A 21,406-nucleotide genomic window follows, 5' to 3' on the forward strand; every position below is an offset into this window, starting at 1 on the left:
CTCAGATGTGAAATAATAAAAAGAAAGTGACCCCATTTTGGAAACTACACCCCTCAAGGCATTTATTAAGGGGTGTAGTGAGCATTTTCACCCCACAGGTCTTTTCCATAAATGAATGCGCTGCGGATGGTGCAAATTATAAATTAATATTTTTCCCTAGATATGCCATTTAAGTGGCAAATATGTCATGCCCAGCTTATGCCACTGGAGACACACACCCCAAAAATTGTTAAAAGGGTTCTCCGGGTATGACGATGCTATATATGTGGAAGGAAACTGCTGTTTGTCCACGCTGTAGGTTTCAGAGGGGAGGGCCCGCCATTTGGCTTTTGTAGCGTGGATTTTGCTTGGTAGTAGATTTGTTTGAGTATTGCTGGTGTTTCCGTTTATAATGTGTGGGTACATATAAGCTGGGCAGAGTATATCAGGGGCACAGTCAGGTGGTATAATAATTGGGTAAATAATAAAATAATCCATAGATGTGCGTTACACTGTGAAGCAATCCTTTCTGCACAGGCCAGTGTCGCACTGATGAATGTCCTTTCTTATGCCCCTTTTGGTCCACACTCCCCACCTTTGCAGTTTGGGGAATTTTGCTGGGGGAATCTTGCTGAGAAGTGTTGTCCTGGTATAATACGGGCGCCCTCGCTTCCAGCAGATATGTTTGGGCCCTACCCTTCCTGGTTCCCTAATTTTAGGCCTCTTGAAACAAGAAATGTTCCCCTCGGGCCGGCACAACTGCATATTTTTTATTTCCTGACTTAATGGAGCCTTAACTAATTTTATTTTTTCATAGATGTAGTGGCATGAGGGCTTTTTTTTTTGCGGGACGAGCTGTAGTTATTATTGGTACCATTTTGAGGTAAATGTGACTTTTTGATCACTTTTTATCTTATTTTTTGGGAGGCCAGGTAACCCAAAAAAATGCAATTCTGGCATAGTTTTTTTTATACAGTGTTCACCACACGTTATAAATTACGTTACCTTTATTCTGAGGGTCAGTACGATTGTGGCGATTTCCTAATTGATAGCACTTTTTTTTTGTGTTAGGCTTTATTCAGACGAACGTAAAATACGCGCGTGCAACGCGCGTGATTTTCACGTGCATTGCCCGTAGCTATATTAGTCAATGGGGCCGTGCAGACATGGCAGCGTTTTTTGCGCAGCGTTGCTCCGTTGCCAAAAACTCACGACATGTCCGTTGATTCAGAGTTTTCAACGCATCACGCACCCATTGAAGTCAATGGGTGCGTGAAAACCACGCATGTCGCACGGAAGCACTTCCGTGCGAACTGCGTGTTTGCGCAACAGCTGTCAAAAGGATGAATGTAAACAGAAAAGCACCACGTGCTTTTCTGTTTCCGAACATCCAAACGGAGTGTCTTTGCGATTAGCGAACCCCGACAACCGAAGCTAACTTCACCGGGTTCGGCCAAACTCGTTTTGGCCGAAGCCGGCAAAAAAATTTCCGGTCCGTGACGTCGGGAGACATTCACTGTGCATGGTGCTGAAAGAGTTAAACTGTTTCAGCACCATGGACAGTGACTTGCGATCCCAAAATACATGAACCTGTAAAAAAACCCGAAGTTCTAACTTACCGATTACTCCTGTCTCCTTCCTGCAGTCCGACCTCCCGGGATGACACTTCAGTTCAAGTGACAGCTCCAGCCAATCACAGGCCAAGCACAGGCTGCAGCCAATCACAGGCTGCAGCGGTCACTTGGACTGCCGCGTCATCCAGGGAGGTGGGGCCCGATGTCAAGAGAGGCGCGTCACCAAGGACGCGTCACCAAGGCAACGGCCGGGAAATTCTCGCTAAGTAGCAACTTTATCTTTTTTTTACAGGTTTTTCGCTGTTGTGTTCGGCATTCACTGTCGAGGGTGCTGAAAGATTTAGCTCTTTCAGCACCTTGGACAGTGACGGGCGTCGACTAGCCTCATCTCTATGATGCCGGCTGCGCGAAAATCACGCAGCCGCGCATCAGACACGGATGACACACGCAGCTGTCAAATGGTTTTTGCGCGCGCAAAACGCCGCGTTGTTTGCGCGCGCAAAAACGCAACGCTCGTGTGAATCCAGCCTTACAACGTTTTGCACAATAAAATTACTTTTGTAAAAAGAATGTATTTTTTCTGTCGCCAAGTTGTGAGAACCATAACTTTTTCGTAGACGGAGCTGTATGAGGGCTTGTTTTTTGCGAGATGAGCTATGGTTTATATAGGTACCATTTTTGGATACGTGCAACTTTTTATTCCAATATTTGTAGGGCAAAGTGACCAAAAAACAGAAACTCTGGTATAGTTTTTTTTGTTTTTTTTACGCTGTTCACCGCGTGCACTAAATATATTTTTATACCTCAGATTGTTACGGTCGCAGCAATACGAAATATATATGGTTTATTCTTTTTTTCAATAATAAAGGACTTGATAAGGGAACAGGGCGATTGTGTTTTATTTTATTACTTGAAGCTTTTATTAGGTTTTCAAACTTTTATTTATTTTTTTTCACTTTTTTTCAACTGTCAGATTATTTTTTTCTAATACATTGCGCTACCTATGTAGTGTAATGTATTCGATCTGTCAGTTATTCACTGACAGCAAGCCGATTAGGCTTCGCCTCCCGGCGGGGCCTGATCGGCTTCTGTAATGGCAGAGCAGGAGGCCATTGTGTCTCCTGTTGCCATAGCAGCAGTCGCCAGTCCTGATTGCCTGTCAGGGCTGGCGATCTGCTAGCAACCGCTAAGATGCAGCGATCGCTTTCGATCGCTGCATCGAAGGGGTTAATGGCAGGGATTGGAGCTAGCTCCGGTTCCTGCCGTTTCTGGTGGATGTCAGCTGTAACATACAGCTGACTTCCACTGCTGATGACGCCGGATCAGCTCCTGAGCCATCTTGCCGGCGGCTACGGAAGCCGATCAGGCTCCGCCGCCGAGCGGGTCCTGACCGGCTTCCGTGCTAGGCAGACTGGGAGGCCAGTATTAGGCCTCCGGTTGCCATTGCAGCCACCGGAACCCCGGCAATTTCATTGCTGGGTTTCCGATGAGCTGCAAACACCTTAAGTGCAGCGATCGTGTTTGAGCGGGGGATCGACGCGAATTTCGGTCCCCTCCATTACAGCCGGATGGCAGCTGTAAGATACCACTGACATCCGGCGATGATGGCATCGGCTCAGCTTCTGGCGTATGGCTACGGCAAAATGCGGGAAGCACTAGCTTTCCATGGCGTACCCATACGTCAAATGTCGGGAAGGGGTTAAGCATGTATAATCACAGTGTTAAAATCTAAGAGAAACAATGCTGTCAGATTTATAATTTTATTATAAAATGCACAATATAAAACCTTTCTGAAAATATATAATATTAAGGAATTAAAACAAATACATGAAAATGATTACAAGGTGTCAGGCTTGATATGTACTCCACAGCAATATGTAAATAATTAGGTCGCAAACCTCTCTATTGGCAATTTACTGGAGAACATGGAAGGATATCCTCCTTTTTAATTATATTATGTGCAACAAACCTCAAAAGGTGCAAACCTCCAAGTCCCTGCCCTATGAAATAAGCGAGTGAGACTGAGAAACGCCCGACATTCATTATCTTTGGTTACACACTTTTTCAGTGTCCTATTTAAAAAGTCTATACATTGACTCCAAGCCTGCAGCCTTTTCAGTGGCTCTAGCATATCCAGTGTAATTCAGTCAAGTGCTGAAACAGTCCTTTCCTATTAAGCATTAATCGTTGCAGATGAGAGGGGTATCAAGTTCAGAATGAAGTTCTGAAAGTCCAGACCCTACTTTCTGAAATTCACAATGTGATAGGTTCAGTTTTCTAAAGGATGTTTCCACCCCGCTGTCACACATGCTCTCGTTGTACTTCTGCTTGTATTCATCAGATAGTCCTGTCTCCGGATCTACATAAAACGGAACATAAAGAAACTCAGTGATCAGAAAAGACGTGTAAAACTGCTAAGGATCTCTCAAAACCAAGAATGAATGCATTTTATATTAAACCACAACTGCAAATTAAATGGATGTCCTGACTGCATTCGATTGCCCTATAGATAATTATGGCCTCACTTTAATTAAGCAGAATGCTCCGATAAGGCCTCATGCATGTGGCACGTGATTACTGTACGGACAGCTGCGGAGTGCCATCTGCAAGTCACGGACTGTGCACAAATTGATTTCAATGAGCCCGGACCGCAAATGCAGCCCGTATAATGACTTGTCCTATTTTTTTGCGGTGGGTGCTCCCGGCCAATGCATGAACCGTGTAAATCACGGTCGTGTGCATGAGCCCATAGAAATGAATGGGTCCGCAATTCATCCGCATTTTTGCGGATGAATTGCGGACACAAAAATAAGTTTGTGTGCATGAGGCCTTAGGCGAGATGATAAACAACTTAAACCAAATTGCTTTTACCCTAAAATAAGTCAGCAAGGGATGTTTGGTTGCATCCTTAAGGCTACATTCACATGTTGCAATAGTGGTACAGCTGAAATTCATAACACTAAACCTGCATGTTTCTAGAACTGCTTCTATGGAAAACTCCATTGTAGTGCTGCATGACTGTAAATGCAGCCCTGCCTACTATTTTTTTTAAAAAAAATACTCTTTATCCCCCCTTTTTTTTTTTTTCCCACAGTTTTGTAAAGGTGTGACCAGAAAACAAAACTCCTCTAAACCTGCAAATGGAAATATATCTTTAAGCTGTCCCTACACATGGGATGTAGTCCATCTCATGTGTATGATTCTGAGATAAACGTGCATTCAGCAGAGGATTACCGCTCACCGGAGAAATGGAAATCCAACATTCCAGATCCCTCTTTCCCCCCTGACATCTGCTGTCAGGCTACAGTCGGCATTCCCCCATACCCACGAGATCGTCTGCCAATCCCATCAACATCAGCTGACATTTCTCTCGTGTATGGCCAGCTTTTGAATTTTAGTTGCTCAAAAATCCACAGAAAAGCTCACCTTCTTCCTGTGCCTCCGAAAGAGAATCTTTGGTTGTAAGTGTAATGCTTGGCTGTGACTGTTCAATGATTTCAATAGCTTCTGTAAATGACATAGTTTTCAAGGCAGCGAGAAGCTCTGCTACTGTTCCTCCTGAAACCTGCAGTATATAAAGAAGCATGAATTTAGTAACACAAACAATCGCTTCTGTCACTGGAGAATACACAGATGTTTAAATGGTTAACCACTATTCAAACTTCTAATGTGAGGCAATTACAATAGTGGGGATCCGTGAATTGGTGCCCCAATAATGAGCAGCACAAAGGGGCACTGTAGCGCCTATATAATCAAAGATTACCAAAAAGTGGAATCAGATCAAATGAAAACCAGTGGGAATCAATGACACAAAAGATAGGATAGAGAACCCCCGCTTGCAAGTGTATACAATCTGTGAATAAGCTATGAGAAATCAATGTGATTGTAAAGTGCCGCACAACGTGTTGACAATAAATAAAGATTATTATCATTTGTATAAACTAGAATGTCTAAAAATGTAAACCAGGAGTTCTCCCTCAAATATCCTAATTCTAAGGACCCCATCAAGGTCAACAATAAGGGTATGTTCACACGCTTAGCAAAAAACATCTGAAAATACAGAGCTGAAAAACGGCAGCGTAAAAAAACACCCCGTCGGAACGGAACGCTGTTTTTCCCATTTGAAATCAATGGGCCGTTTATAGCCTGAAAAATGGCCGAAAATAACCCATGTGAACATACCCTTAGAAACATAGGTAGTTAACCCCTATGATTGAGAGTTTTTTAGTATGCAAGATATTTTTTTTAGCTGGAAGTGTGCATAGGCATATTACAAAAATCCAGGAAAGTATTCTTTGAGTGAATGGGTACAGAAGACCTGAGACCATTCTCAATATCCTACTATTCCAATGATCCCCTTACTGATCATCTAGACCACATCATGCTGATGTTCTATTATTATCACGTCAAAGCAGGCCTCAAAACTGTCACAGAGAAAAGTGGCCATAGCAGCCAGCTAGTACAGTCTTATTTTTCCAGCACAGTATTAAAGCATGAACTCTCATTGGGTACCATATACAACAAGGATACCCTTTTTATTTTTTTTACAGTTCTTTAACCCCTTAAAGACACGGCCAATTTTCATTGTTTCCATCCATTCTGTCAAAAGCCATAACTTTTTTATTTTTTCATCAACGTAGCCATATGCGGGCTTGTTTTTTTGCAGGACAAGTTGTCGTTTTTCATGTCACCATTTATTGTACCGCATAATGTACTGGGAAACAGAAAAATAAATTATTTGTGAGGTGAACTTGGCGATTACAACTTTTTTTGGGGGTTTGGTTTTTGCAACGTTTATCAGGCGGTAAAAACTACATGTTCACCTTACTCTTCGGATTGATACGATTACGGCGATCCAAAATGTTTTTTTTTATGTTCGAACACTTTTATATTAAAAAAAAAACTATTTTCTAAAAAATTGTTTTGTGTCACCATAGTCTGAGAGCCATAACATTTTTTTGTCGATTGAGTTGTGTGAGGGGTTATTTTTTGCGGGGCAAGCTGTAGGTTTTATTGGTACCATTTTGGGGTACATGCAACTTTTTTATCCATTTTTAGGCCTTTTTTTATTTTATTTGTTTTTAGTAACCAAAAAACATCATTTGGGTATTTTTTGCGTTTTTGCTTCTACAGTGTTCACCGAGCGGGTTAAATAAAATAATATTATATTGTAATAGTTTGGACTTTTACAAAAGTGGGGATCTCAGTTATGTTAACTTTTTTTTATAATTTTTTTTAATATTACTTTAGAGAAAAAATGGGAAAGGGTATTTTTTTGAACAACTTTAATTGTTTTTGACTTTTTTTAGTCACCCCCTAGGGGACTTTGAACCATCATTGGATCGCTTGCATGATATACTGCAATACTAATGTATTGCAGTATATTGCTATACTGACAGTCTCCCTTGAAGCCCTGCCGGAGGCAGAGCTTCATAAGAGTACAAAGATGGCAGACATGGGGGCCTTCATTAGGCCCCCAGGCTGCCATGACGACCATTGGCACCCACACAATCGCAGGGTGGTGCCGTGGAAGTCAATGACTCAAAATATATATTAGACTGAAATTTAGATGTGTTCCAACAGACACTCACGCCAGGAACTTTATCCAGCATCCTAATCAGGAGATATCATACCGATATTGTGTTATTTCGCCTCTCTCAATATATATGACGCTGCTGGTATGCTCAAAATACTCATCTGGGGGTCTATTGCCAAACTCCATTACAATAATATCATTCAAAAGGGGTGTAGGCTTGAGGTTAACCAATCAGAGAAAATGTGACAATAATTCTTATTCAGCTAATAGCAGACCATAAGAATATTTCAAGTACATAATTATAATTCTTCATTAAAATGCTGACATCAGGAAACACCTGGAGAAAAGCATACAATGGGGTGGTGTTAACTGTTCTTTCCCATGAGGGAGCTTGTTGCGATAACGACAAATAGTTGCATTTTATGCCTGGGCGTTCAGCCAACATGCTAGCCATGGATGCATGAAGGCCACATGATGATCACATAAAGATAACACATTTCTTTGAGACTCGAGCAGAACTATGTAGAGGAAAGGCCATTAAAATAATGGAGAATACATATCTTAGTAATTTGGCATCCTGCTTGATAATTCATAATGTAATTTAATACAGAGAATATAAGCAAATAGACCATCCTTCACAGAGGGGTGGGGACGATGGCACGTCAGAGGGGGCCGTCCCACTGATTCTAATGCTTTAAATGCTGCAGTCGCTATTGACTGCGGCATCTATAGAGTTAAACGGGTGGAATCAAAGTGATCTTTGATTCCGCCCGTTGCAGTGAGGTGTCGGGTGTCAGCAGTCACCCGCTAAGTATGGAACGCGTGAGCCTGCTCCATACTTCCCCTTAACGGTGGTCACGTACATGTCACCCAAACCATAATTTTAGAAAAAGGAGCGGACACTTATTCATTTCAAGTTATGCTTACCTCAAAATTGTCCAATAATGTTTTGGACGGTGAAGGGCTTAACCTAAAAGCATTGTTTAAAATACCCAAACCGAGGTGCTGTGCCAGTGCGGACCAGTTCTTGTGTGCATCTTCACTTTGTAACAATGAGTAAAGTTTCTGCTTTGTGTCTTCACTGAGGCTGCACATGTCTCCTAGACAATAAAGATTATTTAGCTACAATGGGTGGGTTGTCTGGTTTACAAAACAAATTAAAAATACTGTACTAGGGTTTATTCATTAGTGAAGTGTGGCTACAAAAATGTCTCTCTGGAGGACCCGTGCAATACATAGGCAGCCCAGTGATTTCAATGATTAATTTCCCCAGTCGTGGCGCTGCTAGGTAATAGAACACTTACTGCGTAGTTCACCTATAGTTTACAGCTGATATTTGGGGTTCCCAGCAGTTTAGAATCCAGTACATACAGTAAGTGGACCATGTACAATAGCTGTAGTACCTGTGTAAGGCTTCATTCACGTCTGCATTAGGCTTTTCCGTTGTTCTGCTCTGAGAGAAGCAGCAATGAAAAAAATGGATGTCCCGGATCCGTCGCATCATAGACACCAACGCTGCCCGACTGAACCCATTGTCTTTAATGGGTTCCGTCATGGTGTCCATAATTTTACTGAAAAAAATTGTGCAGCATGCCTAATGGAGCCTCTGATGCAGATGTGAACAGAGCCTAAATGGTATATTATGAACTGGGAGCACCCAGAGCTCTATTTCAGTAGGTTTTATTTATAATAATCCTTTTCGACTAGTCGAAACTGATTTTTACTGATTAAGGTCACACGAGTACTTTGGACAGAATGTATAACTTGTGGTTGTGATATGTAAGTGCAGTGAAATATTGTCTAATTGGTACTTATTACAATCCTTGCGATAATAAAATTGTAAGAAGACACACTTGAGGCCACAGTGATAGCAAATTAGTATTTATTTATTTTTTGTAGCTTGAGAGCCTATGTGTGCTTTTCCGATCATTTTAATTAATATGAGTCTAAAAAAAAACATTGCAATCAGTCTTGATTAAAAATATCCTGCCATTTTGCATTTTATTTACTCTTACACAGATCTATGTGTCTCCACGGTTACAGACTACACAAACACCCCGTGTAATCCGATCCTGCAATCATGTATGACTTCACTCCCACTTCTCCCTATTATTACTTTTTGTAGGTTTTACTAATTTTTAGTGACCATTAAAGATTGTCTTATGCATTATAGTTTTTGGTCTTATGGCTGTCTGATACATACCTTGTAAATAAGTGTATTCAGAAGATACTGGTGATATATATGGTTTTCCGTTTAGTATTTCAAACACCTGTGAGAAATCATGTGAGAGATTAAAATGTTTAAAACGGGAATAAGAATGAAAGCATCATTTAGATTTCTACTTCAAGCTGAAGCCAAGCATGTGGCTCGTAGGCTGCTGACGCTAACAGAGAAAACAAGCTACTTAACAGTCTTTTCTGTGATCTGTTGTGCCATCCCACAGCCTCCCAGATTTTGATCCAAGAAAAAAGGAGCACTAAAGAGCGCTTAAAGGCTATGTAACCCTTCGATTTTAGGTTATTTATTTCTTAAAAAAAGTCGGTGTGTTTGGTGCAACTTTCAAATTAGTTTATATTAAAAATTATTTTTACTTTTTGAGATACATCTGTATACAGAGCAGCTGTATCGTTCGCTGAATCTTGTATTCGTCAGGGCCACAGGACTGACGAGTTCAGTGTCAACGGTTCCTGCGTTTCTCTGACACGCAGGATCCACCTATAATCTATCGCATCTAAGTAATGAACTTAGTTTTGATCGGTAACAGGTGGATCCTTTGTGTCAGAGACACAGGGCCTGCTGTCACTGAACCCGTCAGTCCCGCGGACCTGACGGTTACAAGATTCAGGAAACTGTACGGCTGCACTGTATACAAGATACAGAGAAGATGCATCTCAAAAACTACGAAGAATTTTTAATAAAAAATTATTTAAGTTGCACCAAACACAGACATTTTTATTTTAAAAAAAATAATACTTTCAAAGGTTTACATAGCCACCTTGAGAAATAGATTGTAATAGTCACATAACCTGATGCTTTCTTCAATTTTATGTACCTGTATTTAATAGCACAATTATTTAACTTTTTTTTTTTATTTTTTTTAACTTTTTATAAACTTTTGCTCTGTATTGAGTTATTAATGAATTGGAAGTCCTTGAAAGAAATTCTATTTTATAGTAAACTTATCAGTACATCTCATTGCACACCTATTTGCAGACACAGTTCCCACAATGGGAGCTGTGTAATTTATATGCAGTTCACAGTTGAAATATAAATAACAAGTTGTGTAGCTTTGTAAAGACTTATGGCTCATTCAGACGAACGTGAATAACGTCCGTGTGCTGCGCATGGAAATCACGCGCAGCACACGGACCCATTGATTTCAATGGGGCCGTTCACACATGCAGGATTTTTCACGAAGCGAGAATCTGTTGCGTGAAACTCACCGCATATCCTATATTCGTGCGTTTTCAAGCACCTACGCGCCCATTAAAGTCAATGGGTGCGTGAAAACCACGGACAGCACACGGATGCACACCATCCAAACATTTACCAGGGGTGTAGTAGCTAGGGGATGGGAGGGCAGGTGGGGCACTTTCCCCAAGTGCATACACAAGTGTCCTGATAATGAATACACATGACCTCCAGCCTGGACGTCATGTGTATTCAGAATCCTGACACTTCTGAATCTTTTGTGTGAGCTTCCAGCAAGCCATGCGTAATCTCGCGAGATTACGAGGAAAACGAGATTTCGTTTCCCTTGCTGGAAATCTCACAGAAAAGATTCAGAAGTGTCAGGATTCTGAATACACATGACGTCCAGGCTGGAGGTCATGTGTATTCATTATCAGGTCACTTGTGTATGTGGCTGCACATCGTTCTAGTAAGAACGTGATGCTGCTGTTTAAATGAATGGAGAGGAGTGCATGATGCTGATTGGTCACTGATTCGTCAGCATCATACACTTCTATTCACAACGCCCAGTTAGTAAAACAAGTAAACTCGCCCAGTTAAAAACACAATACACGCCCAGTTGGACATACAAAAAAAAACACGCCCAGTTGTCCATTTCAAAGCTCATTTGCATATACATAAAATAGCTGATAACTTGGCCAAAAATGAACGTTTAAAAAAACAAACAAAAACCGTTACTGTTATCTACATTGCAGCGCCGATCCCATGCAATAGGAGATAGGGATTTGAGAATCTGGTGACAGAGCCTCTTTAAGCTACATCAGTCGGACCTTATCGAGTGTTGTAACTTAATCCAGGCAGCAGCACTGTCCTCTGCTCACTCTCCACTGCTGGGATGAGCGCTCTACAGGAGAGGTAACTATGTGTAACTGTATGTATGTATGTATGTATGTATGTATGTATGTATGTGTGTGTGTGTGTATGTATGTGTGTACGAATGTGTGTAAAAGGGGTTTCTGGGACCTAAAAAAAATGAGCAGACAGCAGGAAAGTGTATGAAATAAAAAAAACTATACTCACCTGTTCAGATCCGCACCGCTCAGCTGGTCACTGTTGATTACCATGCAGCAATGACATGCCGTTCTTGCACATGACTGCTGCAGCCAATCACTGGTCTCAGGGGTGACATGCCTTACTTGCTAGCATCACCGCTGAGGCCAGTGATTGGCTGCAGCGGTCATGTGCAAGAACAGCATGTCTTTGCTGCAGAATACTCAAACACGAGGATTTAACAAGTGCTAATTTTTTTTTTAAGTCCCTGAAAACCCCTGTAAACTGTAGAATATTGCAAAATATAATAAAATGTTTCCTTTTAAAGAGGACCGGTCACGTCCTCTAACCAGTACAACAAGATGGATAACTTACCGGCCACCGCAGATCTGGTTTTCTTTTCTTGCTATTCGCCCATGTACCCTTGCAATCTGCCCCGTTCGTTTCTGTGCCCCGTAGACTGTGAAGTGGGTGATCCCTAGTGCTCATTGTCTATTATTGACATTGAGTGCAGGGGACCGTCCACTTGACAGTCTACTGTTAACAGGGCAGATTGCAGGGGAACGTGGGCGGCTAGCAGGAAAAGAAACCCAGCACTGCGCTCAGCACTTATCTACTTTGTACCTCGTATATTACTATGAGTCAACATGCAGGGCTAGCTCCAGGTTTATGTGGGTCCTTGAGCAACAGAAACTTAGTGGGCCCCTTTGCGTGGGAACTCAAAGCTACAGTAAAACGGCAGTTTGTGCCCCCATATAGAAGTTAGGCCTTGTTTATGCCCCCATATAGAGGTTAGGCCCCCAGTTTATGCTAACATATATACAGTGCCCTCTGTAGATAATGCCACCCCCTGTAGATAATGCCACACACAGCCCCCTGTAGATAATGCCACACACAGCCCCCTGTAGATAATGCCACACACAGCCCCCTGTAGATAATGCCACACACAGCCCCCTGTAGATAATGCCACACAGTCCCCTGTAGATAATGCCACACACAGCCCCTGTAGATAATGCCACACAGCCCCCTGTAAATAATGCCACACAGCCCCCTGTAGATAATGCGAAACACTGCCCCTACAGATAATGCCACACACTGCCCCTATAGATAATGTCACACACTGCCCCCTGTAGATAATGCGAAACACTACCCCTATAGATAATGCCACACACTGCCCCCTGTAGATAATGCCACACACTGCTCCCTGTAGGTAATGCCACACACGGCTCCCTGTAGGTAATGCCACACACTGCTCCCTGTAGATATTACCACAAACACTACTCCCTGTAGATAGTGCCCCCCCCCCCTGTAGATAAAGCCACACACACCTTCTTGTAAATTGTGCCACACACACCCCTCCCTGTAGATAGCGCCATTGGGGCTCCCTCTAATATTTGCCAAACGTTCTGGCCGGGTATTTCGGTCCCAGAGGAGCACTTGACGTCACAGTCCATATATGGACGGTGAGGTCAGGGGAACCTCCAGGAGTGGAATCCCCAGCAAGAGCGTCGCCAACGCTCTGGTCAGGGATTTCGCTCCTGGACGAGCCATGCCGGCAGTATAAGGAAGCACCCGGCGGCCGAGTAAGCCCCCCAAAGGGCAGCGGGTGCTGATGCCGGCCCCGGGTTTGAGCATCTGACTGACTGCTGAGGGCTCTATGAGCAAGAAGTATAATGCAAGTGTGGTGGTCTGACTGACTGCTGAGGGCTCTGAGCACTGAACAGTCATAGATGCCCAGACACTCCCCTTGCAGATAATTCCCCCATAGAGCCCTTTGCAGTCAGCAAGATGCTTAAACCCCCCCCTTGCAAACAGCCAAAATCCCCCCTTGCAGCCAAAATCCCCCTCGCGAACAGCCAAAACCCCCCCCCCACGCTAACGGACAAAATCCCCCCATGCTAACGGCCAAAATCCCCTCCTTGCTAACAGCCAAACAGCCCCCCTTGCAAATCCCCCCCAATCCCTCGCATCGGCTGGCGATAACTTAAACAGCGCTCACCTGAGGAGAGCCATGACTGCAGCATCAGCACTCGGCAGTGGGCCTCCCCGAGTGTAATGGGCCCCGGCACTTGCACGGGTTCGCCGGGTTCCGAAGCCAGAACTGTCAACATGTGTTAGCATCTATCTTACTTTAGTACCGTAAACTATAAGATTTGTGCTAGAAAACGTCCGTCACTTTAACGTTGTCATGACTACTAGCCAAGCTTCTGGGTGGCCCTGGTTTTTGATCTAGAGCCAATCTCATTTCTCTGTCTGTGTCCTATCAGGGCCAAGGTGGAGTATTTTAATCTGTTCAGTTTGTCTCGTTGTTGCTTGTGATTTCTTGTGTTTGCATGTGTCTGATCAAGATCCTGATTACACCCTGTATCACCTTGACTGTTTGGACTCTTTAAACTGGACATCGGCTTTGTCTTTGGATTTTCCCTCTGCTCACTGATTTGGACATTCTGCTCTCGGCTGGTTTTGACCTCTGCAAGTCCTGGTACTCTTCTGTTTTGCGATTTCGACTTTGAGGGTACGTGCGCACACACAAAATCAAAAACGTGTGAAAATACGATTTTCAGAAGTTTTTTTAAGCCACTCGCGATTTTCGCTGCGTTTTTTACGGCCGTTTCTGGAGCTATTTTTCTATAGAGTCCATGAAAAACGGCCCCAAAAACGGCCCAAGAAGTGACATGCACTTCTTTTTCACTGGCGTCTTTTTACATGCTGTTTATGGTAAATGAGGCGTAAAAAAACGCTCCGTTGGAACAGAGTGCCGTATTAACCATTGAAATCAATGGGCAGATGTTTGTAGGCGTTCTGCTCCAGTTTTTCAGGCGTTTTTCGAGGTGTGAACGCCCCGAAATACGCGTGAAAACACTACGTGTGCACATACCCTTAGTATCTCCTGGTTGTGTACTCTGCATGTTGATTTCCCCCCTGGCATGTCTGGTTATCCGTTCTGGTTTTGCCTGCATTGCACCTCCTGTCCACCACCATATTCTGTAAAAGGGTTCTATGCAGCCAAATCCAACCTGCCTTGTGGTGGGCTCTGGTGAAGACCATAGGGTAGACTTAGACTCTGCTGACCAGAGTAGTGACGTACTTGAGGTAGCTGATTTACCTAGACGCTTGATCCACAGTCTCCAGCTGCCTTTGGGAAATTGCTCGTATAGCAATTCCATAAACGTGCACTCTGGGGAATTGCTTGAGTAGTGATTCCTTGACAATTTGTACTTTATAATTGTACACCTTCCCTTTGACATAGCTCTACTTTTGTCCTCACTTATACCTTCTCTTACTTTTTCAGTATGGTACTGGCATTACTTCTGATTGAGGTCTAGTACAGCTATATCTGATGTACATTTACCTATATACTTATCTACTTTGTACCTCGTATATTCTACACAATTCTTTTTTTCTACATTTCTATTTATTAAACATCCGAACGCTACATATGTACATGTGCTTTATACATTTTGACCTTGACATATACTCCTTGCACAGGCGGACGCCATTTTTTGCATTGTATGACTCATCTTTAACTTTGTATGTATCTTCTAATAAAGTATTTTTTCTACTACTCTGACTATTGTGCAGTAATTGACCCCATTCTTTGTAGGTTTTCATTCTATTTCTCTTTGGGTCAATGCACCAAGTAACGCTTGGTTATGTTTTTTAATCAAGTAAAAAGAAAGAATGTATTACAGAAAGTTCGCTCACCGCGTTTCCAAAGCGTTAGTTTGTACAAGTTGAGTTGATGCAGGTGCTTGTAAATACTCCCAATGAGGTCCTGTGTCGACAGCAGGTATACAAGGTAATGGAGGTGAACAATGAAAGATGTATCCAGAACGACTAAGCTATGACTAAGGACCCTAGCGGTCTGAAACGCGTAAGCGTGGTCTCGGGATCTTTGTTTTAAACCTTCTGTTTTAAAATGACCGAATAAACCATTTAACTTTTACACCGAGTGCTGGATACATCTTTCATTGTTCACCTCCATTACTATGTTTTTTAATGCCTTAGAACCACATATGAGAAATATTCTCTTATCACACCTAGTTCCATTACATTTTCTTGAGGCATTCTTTCCTGTATGTACACTATCAGCACTGCAGCAGCTGGTAAGCTATCCAGCTTGTTTTATATGTTAGAGGACGTGACCGGTCTTCTTTAAGGGTATGTGCACACGCTGAGTCAAAAAACGTCTGAAAATACGGAGCGGTTTGAATTTCAGGGGTTTTTGAAGCTGAAAATGAAGCTACTTTTAATTTGGAGCTTCTTTTGAGGGTTTTTTTTTATAGTTCAATGAAAAATCAGCTCCAAAAACGCCTCAAGAAGTGAGATGCTACTTCTTTTTACGGAGCGTCTCTTTATGCTCTAAATGAACTAAATGCTGTTTTTCCCATTGATTTCAATGGGCAGATGTTTGTAAGCGTTCAGCTTCCGTTTTTTCAGGCGTTTTTCGAGGCGTAAACGCCCCGAAATATGCCTGAAAACACCATGTGAACATACCCTAAGGGTATGTTCACACGCTTAACCAAAAACGTCTGAAAATACGGAGCTGTTTTTCGCTGCGTTTTTTATGGCCGTTTTTGGAGCGGTTTTCAATAGAGTCTATGAAAAACTGCTCCAAAAACGGCCCAAGAAGTGACCTGTACTTCTTTTTTGCGGCCCTTTTTTTATGCGGCCGTTTATCAAAACGGCTGCGTAAAAAAACGGCCCGTCGAAACAGAACGCCGTTTTTCCCATTGAAATCAATGGGCGGATGTTTGGAGGCGTTTTGCTTCCGATTTTTTTTTCCGTGTGAACATACCCTAACACTATAGCTGTGTGGAGGGAAGCAGGGGATGTGAGCTCCATATAAGAAAGACCACTCTGACTACCTGTAAAGATAAATGGTACTGTTTCTGGGACCACAGGAAACCTTGCTAACCTGCTGATGCCAGCACTGATCAAAATTCTTTGACAGTCTTCTGCACTTTGATGCAAAGACAATGTGCCATAGTATGTGGCTGTGTCGTCCAATGGCTGTAGGATGCAGTGAAGTTCATCACCGTGATATATCGTACATAGGGATGTAAGGCCTTGCAGCTGCTATTGGACAATGCTGCTATAGGACTTGACATTACTATGAACAGTATGACTGCAGCTTAGTCATAGCACCGGAGTGTAAGGGTATGTTCACACTACCTATTTTCAGACGTTTTTCGGGCCCCAAAAAGCGCTGAACTCCTCCAAACATCTGCCCATTGATTTCAATGTGGAAAAACTGTGTTTCTTTCCCACGGGGCGTTATTTTACGTGCCGTTTGTAAAAACTGAGTATAAAAAAAAACGCCCCATAAAAAAGAACGCCCTGTTTTTCATTGACTCAATAGAAAATCAGCTCCAAAAACGTCCGTAAAAGACGCATCAAAAAACGCCTGATGCATTAAAAACGGCTTAAAATCAGAGGCTGTTTTCCCTTTAAAAACGCTGTTTTCCCATTGAAATCAATTGGCAGATGTTTGGAGTCGTTCTGCCCCCATACTTTCAGCAGTTTTTCGGGGCATTTACGGCCATAAAAACGGCTGAAAATAAGCTGTGAACATACCCTTATTGCAAAACCGGTGACCATTCAGGAAAAACCCTTGAAATGGAAACAAAACATTAAAACCGGTAATGAATGTAAGCTTTCAAAACCCTGTAAAAACGATGTATTGTGGGTGGTGAGGGGCCAATGACTCGTGTTGCACAGGGCCTACTCAATACTCCGTCCCCTTCAGTCTCCATTTGTTACTGCAAAGAAGACTGTCAATATCTGTCGGCCTATACACATTAAACTGTCAATAGATTATATATTATATATATTGTTTACTTCATCACTGATGGCCATGTCTAGCGGCTTGGTACCAGGGACAATGCCTTCATCCAAGTCATTGTCATCTTCTGTATTCCCAGGATTGTACAGGGGTTCAAAGTTTTCAATGTAGGAATCAGCGCCTGGACAATAATGATATTTGAGCTGCATTAAATTGCCAAATTGTTTTGTTATTAAAATGCATGTGAATATTTTTCTTAAACATGTTACTTCAACCAGGACTATGGCAAAAGAAGCTGTAGATTTTCCTGTAGCATGACCTGCTCGATTTTCAGAATCCAGTATAAATAAATGGTGAGGTGTTTGGTAAACCTTATACAAACCATAAAGCTGCTGCTCTATAGATACAGACAGTGCAATATAACCGCCCCAGGGAAGTTATTTTTTTTTAAATAAATAGCTACATTTAGGAAAAAAAAAAAAAGAGCTAACACATTATTTCTCTCCTACAGACTTCTATCTAATTAATGAAACGAAAATGAAATCCATTAGACATTCCCTTTAACTCTTATTCCGCTCTGTATGTTTCTGCCAAATACAGAATTGGATCCCTGCAGGAAGACCGTTCTTCATCATCCCTCTGCTGGGATTCATTCTTGGCTTTAGTTCAAAGGAAATATGTAGGGAAATATGGAGCAGAAATGGAGTTGTGTACAAAAATAATCTTGGGGCTTTTTTTATTTATTTGGTTAACAGATAAATTGAAAATTGTTAATGTATCTTGGTCTCTTAGTGTATCTTCGTCTAAGGAAAATTTCTGCAAAAATCCACAGCGGAAAATTTAGTTTGCACTAAATTGTGCGGATTTTGATGTGGATTTCGAACCCAAAAACGCCATACTCTCCTCCCCTGGTGCTCCCGTGTCAATGCTTTCCTGGTCCCCTGCCTGCCACTGTACTCCCGGCCTCCAGCGATGACGAGTCGTCATAGGAGACCGTTGCAGCCTGTGATTGGTCACGTGTTGACACGACACATTACAGCTGGAGGCTGTGTGTACAGAGACCGGAGGAGGACCAAAAAACATTACCACTGTTGCACCAGGGGAGGTGAGTAGAGTGGTGTTTTTTTTTATTTATTTTAAAATTATTGACTTGCAGATTTTGATGCTGATCCTCAGGTAATCTGAAGTATAATCTGCAATAGGATTTGCTTGCAGATATCATCTTCCGCAACAAATCCGCGCACTTTCCGCAGAAAAAATGTACATTCTGCGGATGAAAAAAATCTGCACCATTGATTAATTTATGCGTGTAAACTTCCCGCAGCGTGTAGATTAGATTTATTGCTACTTTGCGAGTCTAAGTGGAAACAAGAATGGATGTTAGCTGTTATGGGTAAATTTGTGAAATGGGTGAATATGGGGCTATAAATTAAAGGATTATTTTCTCCTGAGTGGAATGAGTAAAGGAGAATTGGGATGGTTGTTTTCTATATATCGTCACACAAGCTAGGAACACTGGTCTATAGAGACAAAACTGTTGTAATTTCATCCCTTCATCCTGTCATGTACATGACCGGAACCTCTAGAACCATAGCAGGCTGATCAAGCATAAGAAAAGAAAGCGTGTAGACGCACCTGCTGCTTTCAGGAGTGCAGTCAGTTTAGTGGACCCTCTCCCAGCCGCTATGTGAAGAGGGGTATTTCCATCATACGTTGTACTATCCACACTAGCATCTCCCTGTTGGAAGGCATCGGATATATAATAAAATAATATAAGAGCAGTAATACATATTAATTACAAGCACTGTATGTAATCCAATATTTTATTTCAGATACTGTGTGTGTATAGCACATTTGAGGGATATAGTTACCCCACTACTAGTTGAGTTCATTTATTAATGCACTGATCTGTTATAACACGTGATACAAAGGAATTGCGAGATTGAGATTTACCTTACCAGAAGTCAACATCATGTCTAGTTTCACATATATGGCCAGGTTCACACGTAGCGTAAATACTGCAGATTTTCTGCAACGGATTCCATTGCGAAAAATCAACAAAGTATTACAGTAGAAGCAAAGTGGATTAGATTTGAATAAATCTCATCCACATGTTGCGTAAAAAACCTGCCGAAAAAACGTTCATAAACTGACCTGCGGTGCATTTTTTTTAAATCCATAAATTATCAATTTATGCTGCGGAATCGCTGCTTTTCTGTTGCTTCGCTGCAACAATCGCAACTCAGAAAGAAAAAAAAATATCATACTTACCCAGACCTCTCTGCTCCTGCGTCCAGCCCAGCCTCCAGGCTTGACATTTCATCCCATTTGATTGATGCATCCAATCACAGGCTGCAGCGGTCACACAGGATGAAATATCATCCCAGGAGGCCGGGCAGGACGTCAGAGGGACGTGACACCATGGTTACGGCCGGGGTAAGTATGAGAGTTTTTTTTTTTTATATCGCTGCTTTCCACAGCGGAAATTCCGCCCGAAAAACCACCACATTGTGGTGAGGTTTTTCTGACAAAATGTGCTGCCGGTTCGAGTGGTTTTTATGCAGCGTATCTGACCCATGTGAGCTCGGCACGATGCCCGCTGCATACGATCGAATGACACTCGGGCCGTTTTTCACCATTGAATTCAATTGGGAGGTAAAACCCACAAATGTTGTGACTTTGCTGCAAAAATCGCTAAATCAGAAAAAAAAACTTTTTATTAATTTTCAACCCCAAAAAAGTGTTTTTAATTCCTACCACCTGGGCGCTGTCATAGCAACACATGCCTCTGTTTTTCATCAATGCTGGCCTCCTGGGATGACGTTTCACAGGCTGCAGCGGTTACATGTACTGCAGCATCATTCCAAGAGGCCGGGCTGCACTGAGAACAGAGGGATGCGTCACTATGACAACACCCAGGTGGTAAGTATAACTTTTTTTTTTTTTCTAGAACTGTTTCCGCAGCGGAGATTCTGCCTGAAAATCTGCACCACAATTTGGTGTATGGATACGCAGCTTATCTGCCCTGTGTGAATATAGCCATATTGTCAAAGACATTGCCTTAATTAACTTTATAAAGCATGTTTAAAGAGACAAGTGTTGAGAATAAACCTGGATGCTACTATTATATTCTAATTATTATATACAAAATATAACAAATAGGTGATAGTGTAGATAAAACCCACCTCAAGGAGAAGACAGCCTGCCAGGGAGATGTTGTCTTGCTCCACAGCCAAGTGGAGGAGGCTTCTCCCGGATTTCTGCTCCTGAGCATTCACATTAGCCCTTGCTGCTATCATTACTCTAAGACAGGGCAAGCTATTTGCGATTACTGCTTCATGAATTGCATTCAATCCTGTGTAAAAAACGGTAATCTTATGGTTTAGGTAACACAATTATACTTTTCTCTATGCATAAAGATGTGTAATGTACAGTAAGATTGTCCAGTAATGAGAAAGTCGAATTACTCTCAAAAAATAGCATGCGCTATTGTCATTGTACCTTGACAGGCTGCAGATATCATTAAAGGGGTTGTCCACTTTAAGAAAATTAATTTTATTTTTTTGTATATTTAAGCCAAGTAATTCCAGAGAACCATGACCTGTTTCGCTCTACTAATCACACTCTTATTCAGAACTTCCCACACTTCTTCCCTCTTCTCTGGAATTACTTGGGTCATGGCATCCACTCTCTATAGTGCAATCCCTTCCAATGCAACCAAATCCCAATACCCATCGGAAATGAAATGTTTGCAGGAACCTTGAGTGATTATATAACAAACACTCCTAACACATCAGCAAAATCTGGCCACAAATGAGAGCATTCCTGTCCTATCCAACCATTCTGCACACACGCGTGTCCTAAACTTGGTCAAGCATGCAGAAACAATGTTTGCCTGTTCAGTTGGCTCGCCAGCGCCTCCTAGGCATATATCTCATAGGTAATGACATTCTGAATGAGAAACCTAAAAACACTTGAATACCAATGTCTAAGTGCCGCTACGATCTCTTACTGTCTACAATTTACACGGGATAAATCTCTGGTTGTGAGACATTCAAGTTAATGATTCC

At 42.2% G+C, this 21,406-nt stretch overlaps 1 protein-coding gene across 1 annotated transcript in view; it reads right to left on the bottom strand.

Annotated features, from left to right (window-relative positions):
- Positions 1-3,328: 3,328 nt before the first annotated feature.
- Positions 3,329-21,406, bottom strand: part of NFKB1 (nuclear factor kappa B subunit 1) — a 140,868-nt gene continuing 122,790 nt past the window's right edge. The window contains exons 18-24 of the mRNA XM_075860621.1: positions 20,522-20,691; positions 18,972-19,074; positions 17,393-17,517; positions 9,293-9,359; positions 8,017-8,189; positions 4,980-5,118; positions 3,329-3,912 (exon numbers count right to left, since the gene is read on the bottom strand). Coding sequence (XP_075716736.1) covers positions 3,734-3,912; positions 4,980-5,118; positions 8,017-8,189; positions 9,293-9,359; positions 17,393-17,517; positions 18,972-19,074; positions 20,522-20,691 — 956 coding nt within the window. The 3' untranslated portion in view covers positions 3,329-3,733. The remainder of the gene's footprint in view (positions 3,913-4,979; positions 5,119-8,016; positions 8,190-9,292; positions 9,360-17,392; positions 17,518-18,971; positions 19,075-20,521; positions 20,692-21,406) is intronic.

This window comes from Rhinoderma darwinii, chromosome 1 (assembly GCF_050947455.1).
Source record: "Rhinoderma darwinii isolate aRhiDar2 chromosome 1, aRhiDar2.hap1, whole genome shotgun sequence".
NCBI lineage: Eukaryota > Metazoa > Chordata > Amphibia > Anura > Rhinodermatidae > Rhinoderma > Rhinoderma darwinii.